The 5,264-nt window shown below is 39.6% G+C and overlaps 1 protein-coding gene across 1 annotated transcript; it reads left to right on the plus strand.

The window, feature by feature from the left end:
- The first annotated feature begins 6 nt into the window (after window positions 1–6).
- On the plus strand, window positions 7–4,637 carry LOC104615515 (actin, alpha cardiac muscle 1). The gene is made up of 6 exons (XM_010288405.1): window positions 7–20; window positions 1,157–1,481; window positions 2,057–2,218; window positions 2,332–2,523; window positions 3,758–3,939; window positions 4,310–4,637. Exons 2-6 carry the CDS (start codon window positions 1,163–1,165, stop codon window positions 4,451–4,453), a joined length of 999 nt encoding a protein of 332 aa, XP_010286707.1. The 5' UTR covers window positions 7–20; window positions 1,157–1,162; the 3' UTR covers window positions 4,454–4,637.
- Window positions 4,638–5,264: the final 627 nt, after the last annotated feature.

Consider the following 5,264-nt stretch of genomic DNA (forward strand, 5'->3'; position numbering starts at 1 on the left):
TCGGCCGCCCGAGGCACCAGGTAAATAGGGGGGGCAGGACCGGGTGAGGACCGAGCCTTCCCCCTCTCTCCAGGAGTCGCTTCCACTCCCCCCTTCCCTCCTTAGCTCTTCTGTCCTGCCCCAAATGCCCTGCCCTTCCCTCTGCTCGCTCCTTGCGGTGATTGCTACCGGCACCTTCCCAGTTCTCTCCAGGGCTTCCCTCAACTCCCGTTTGGCTGTCCCTTATCGCTGGTCTATCACTGCCTCCAGCTATTTCTAACTCACGGACTTTCCTCTTGGCTCTCTCCCTGTTCCATCTCCTAATGATCCCAGACCCAGCTTCCTAAAAGGCTGCTGCCCACTCCATCCCCTAGGCCAGACCCACTGCTGGTGCTAGTTCAGAGGCATCTCCACTGGCTGAATCTGCACAAGATGCAGTTTAAGGCCCTTCCCACCCATCCTGTCCAATGTTTTACACACCCAATACCTTCTTTCAATTTCCGCTACTTCTTTTGACTGTCTCTGATCTTACCTTCTCACCGCTCTCTAGGCCTTCTTTCCTCTGTTCCCGTTTCATTATCCTTCTATTTTGTTAAATCAGCATATAGAAAATACAGTACTTTTTCTCCTACAATTTCCTTGGTAAAAAGTTTGTAATGCTTTTTGTTTTTGCTAAAACTTTTGCAGTTTGTGTTTTGTTATCGTGAATAAACTACTGCTGAGGCTCCATAGTAATACAGAGTATCTTCCTTCACTAGAAGCCTCATTTCCCTCTGTAACTTCTGGTTTATAAACTCTCTTTGTACATCTCTCTGTATCTTTTCCTGCTTGTGATATTGTACACTTTCAGTCAAACTTTGGGACCAGAAGGAAGTAATTGAAAACAAGAGGTGCATTAAAAAGGGGGGGGGGGGGGAAAATTCTTTCTTCGACGGTAGAAGGGGGGGGGGGGGGGAAATCCTTTCATCTGATTAAAGGAAAAAAGATTTTATGAGAAAACAATAAATTCTGTTGACTTACTATTTTAATAATGCTGATTTCTTTTCCTAAAAAACATTTTAGTGGTGTGACTGCTTGTACCTTTCTTGAAAATAACATAGTTGCCTGTGATGTAATTGTTTGGGCTCTGTGATGTTGTCTTCCTCAAATAATGCTTTTCTGTATTTTCTTCTCTTAGGGTGTTATGGTCGGTATGGGTCAAAAAGATTCCTATGTGGGTGATGAAGCTCAGAGCAAAAGAGGTATCCTTACTTTGAAATATCCCATTGAACATGGCATCATCACCAACTGGGATGATATGGAAAAGATCTGGCACCACACTTTCTACAATGAACTCCGTGTGGCCCCTGAGGAGCACCCTACCTTGCTGACAGAAGCCCCCTTGAACCCTAAAGCTAATCGTGAAAAGATGACCCAGATAATGTTTGAGACCTTCAACGTACCTGCTATGTATGTGGCGATCCAGGCCGTCTTGTCCCTCTATGCCTCTGGTCGTACAACAGGTAAAATAAAAAAATAAACGCTATTCCCTTCTCACTCAAATAGGAAAAAACCCCCATAACTTATTCAAATTTACAGAAAACTAGGCATTTTTAGTTTATAGCGACTAATGATAACAGTAGCAGAAAAGCCAGTATGAAACAGTCTGTGGACAGGACAACGTGGAGCTGTCTGCATTGCTTTCAGAGAGGCACTGTGGAACTGACTCCCTTGACGCTTGTCATGACACAAATGAGGAGACTTTCCCGTGAAGATACTGCAGTTACAAAAATATTACACCAGTTTAAGGGTTTAAACTGGGCGAATACACTTACTGCTCAATGTAGTAGCAGTGGAATGCTGTTCGTGTGGATTAACTTAAAATATGTATGGGACAACTGTTTTATGGGAAAGTTCACACCAAAGAGGAATGTCCAGGCAAGCAAAGGCAGAAGGAATGGGCAAGATCTTTATGACTAAAATAGAATGATGCTACTTCATAGTGCCTGAAAAATCCTACATTTTGTTGCTTGCTGTGCCTAAGGGCACTAGGCATTTACTACATGATTCCAACTGCTCTCCGACATTTCTCTCCCAGGTATTGTTCTTGACTCTGGTGATGGCGTCACCCACAATGTACCTATTTATGAAGGTTATGCTTTGCCTCATGCTATCATGCGTCTGGATCTGGCTGGCAGGGATCTGACTGACTACCTCATGAAGATCCTCACGGAGCGTGGATATTCCTTTGTGACAACAGGTCAGTCCTTCAGCTTTGCCTTCTTGTGAAAATCCTCATGTCTCTCTTGGCTCATCTTCTTCCTCTAGTATTTTGCTTCTCCAAACCTTGATTTGATTCCCATGTATCTGCAGCTGAACGTGAGATTGTTCGTGATATCAAAGAGAAACTGTGCTATGTTGCATTGGACTTTGAGAATGAAATGGCCACTGCTGCCTCTTCCTCCTCTCTGGAAAAGAGCTATGAATTGCCTGATGGTCAAGTGATCACAATCGGTAACGAACGTTTCCGCTGCCCTGAAACCTTATTCCAGCCATCCTTTATTGGTAAGTGTTCCCAGGAAATTCTCCTTTCTGTAGGACGTATAAATGAATCAGAAGATCTAGAAGGTGTCCCACTCTTCTTCCTGCTTATCTAAATTTGGCACAAAAGCAAACATAAATAAATAATGAGTTAAATCCTCTGGTCCCTCTAAGCTGTGCTAGATGTGAGCTCAACTGGTAATTAGCTGACCTCTGAGCTCTTGTTGCAAGTTTTAGATCGGGTTTGAGGGTCACAATTTTTTAGTGATAAAATGTGGAGTTACAATATTAGGGAGTTGGACTTGATGTTCCTTATGGGTCCCTTCCAAATCAAGATATTCTATGATTCTATGGCACTGATGGCAAGAATAGCTTTCAGTGCTGTATTTGTAAGGCTTGCACTTAAACCAGTATCTGACTCCATGAAGAAGTAAAGTGTCTGGGATGGGAAAAAATGGAATAAAGGTGTGTTTGTATATATATATTTGCACTGTAATTAAACATTGCCATGGTCAAGATGGTAAGCTTTGCTGTTTGTGAGTGCAGCTGACGGATATAGCAAATGCTTATACTCTAAGTTCTGAGTAATAAATGCAGTTGTTCATCAGCTGACGTCTTACTGTGGATCTAGTGTCAGTCCTTTCAGGAAGCACCTGTTAAAATTAATAAATTGGAATGCAACCCACAAACACTTGCTTCTGGTTTCTTTTTCCTTACCACCAAGTACTAATATCTTGGTCAATGTCTTGGTTAGCTCTTGCCACAATGTTTGTAAGTGGTATAGGCTGTATTTTTGAGTAGGCTGAAAAAGAAATGAAGCTACTATTGTCATCTTTAGTTCTAATTCAACTACTTTCATTGTCTTTATTGCTCTCTTTTCTACATTCAACTAATGCTTTTTGTGAGACTGACATTACCTGATACTCATGTTTTCTGTTCTATATAACTTTCTCCCATTGCCGTATACTAAATGAGTTTATATTGTGTGTCTATTTCTTCTCCTACTGTATATTTTGAATATCTTTCCTTTGCACATGCCTTATGATTCTTACTCTTTCTAACAAATAATTTTAGTTTTCTTAGCTAGTTCTATAATTCTATTTTTTTACGTTTCTCTCTAACATTTAATAACCAGTAAATAATTTTACAACTAAAATGTCATAGAAGTTCATATTAATGATGAGGAGAAATGCCAAGAGTTCTTTTCACAAAGACCTTTTGTATAATTTACTCATCTGCTCTCTTATTTCTTCTCAAGGTATGGAATCTGCTGGTATTCATGAAACTACCTACAACAGTATCATGAAGTGTGATATTGATATTCGTAAGGATCTGTATGCTAACAACGTCCTCTCAGGTGGAACAACAATGTACCCTGGCATTGCTGATCGTATGCAGAAAGAAATCACTGCACTTGCTCCTAGCACTATGAAGATCAAGGTGAGGAATTTGACTCTGTACTATAAAATGTGGGTAAGGATGGGGAACATGTCCACATCATTAAATTGGGATATAGGAACAACTCAAAAATGAGATCAACAGCTGATGGACAAATGAGAAGAAATTCCATTTAATCAGTGTAATTATATTGATTAGAAGCAAGTGTTAGAAAAGAGGAAAATATGGTTATAAATTTTCTTAAGGAATATTACATGCATTGCACCAGCTGCTGGAGATCAATACTATTATTATAGAAAAGTCCTTTATTTATTTAAGGAAATATCTAGTGGTTTGTTACATTGGTGATGTGGTTTAGTTGTTCAGAAATGCAACTGTTAAGTGAGGATCTTGTTGCTTTTCTTTATCCCAGATCATTGCCCCACCTGAGCGCAAGTACTCCGTCTGGATTGGTGGCTCCATTCTAGCATCTCTGTCCACCTTCCAGCAAATGTGGATCAGTAAACAGGAGTATGATGAAGCTGGTCCATCCATTGTCCACCGCAAGTGCTTCTAAGCACTTTTTCCCTCAATTACTTCCCACTCAGGATGACGACAATATGCTTCTTGGAGTCTTCTGGCAACCCTTCCTGAACTCTTCGGTCATTGTACAGTTTGTTTACACACCCGTGCAATTTATTTGTGCTTCTAATATTTATTGCTTTATAAATAAACAAGATCTGGGACTTGCAACCTACAAATGATTGTCTTTTGTTTTATTATAAGTATTCTAGAATAGGTTAAAAAAAAGTGACTAAACTCTCTGGGATTTGCAAACTCCCATCAAACCTATTAATGCCTTCACTGCATGCATGTCCTTCTAAGTGATGTAGGCATGTTAGGTCATGGTTTTTGATTAGCAAGACAATATACTTCATAGTTTTGATTTTGAAACTTGAAACAAAAGAAGCATCACACGTCAAGGCTTACAAAGAAATATCCTTGAGGGTAGACCCAGTAAGTGGAACAAGTGGAAGGAAACCAGTCATAGTCACTCACTGGGTTTAGAAATGTTTCTTCTGTCACATTTATTATAACCCAAGTATTTTAATATTAATTTATTGAAAGCCAAATCTTCTGTAAAAGAATTACGTTAATACATTTAGAATGCCATTTATAACTAATTAGCTCAATCCTAAAGAGTCATACAACTGTTTTCTGTGGGCTATAAATATTTATGACAAAACATTAATTCAAACTGACAGTTTACTCATCTTCCCCCATCTCTTCAAAGCCAAAGATAAAGAAGTGAAGTCTTTGTTGTACTAATGCACAAGAATAAAATGTTTGCTGTATAAACATACAATTGTTATAGTCACGATTATTTT

Source organism: Phaethon lepturus, unplaced genomic scaffold (assembly GCF_000687285.1).
Source record: "Phaethon lepturus isolate BGI_N335 unplaced genomic scaffold, ASM68728v1 scaffold53245, whole genome shotgun sequence".
In the NCBI taxonomy this organism is placed as follows: Eukaryota; Metazoa; Chordata; class Aves; order Phaethontiformes; family Phaethontidae; genus Phaethon; species Phaethon lepturus.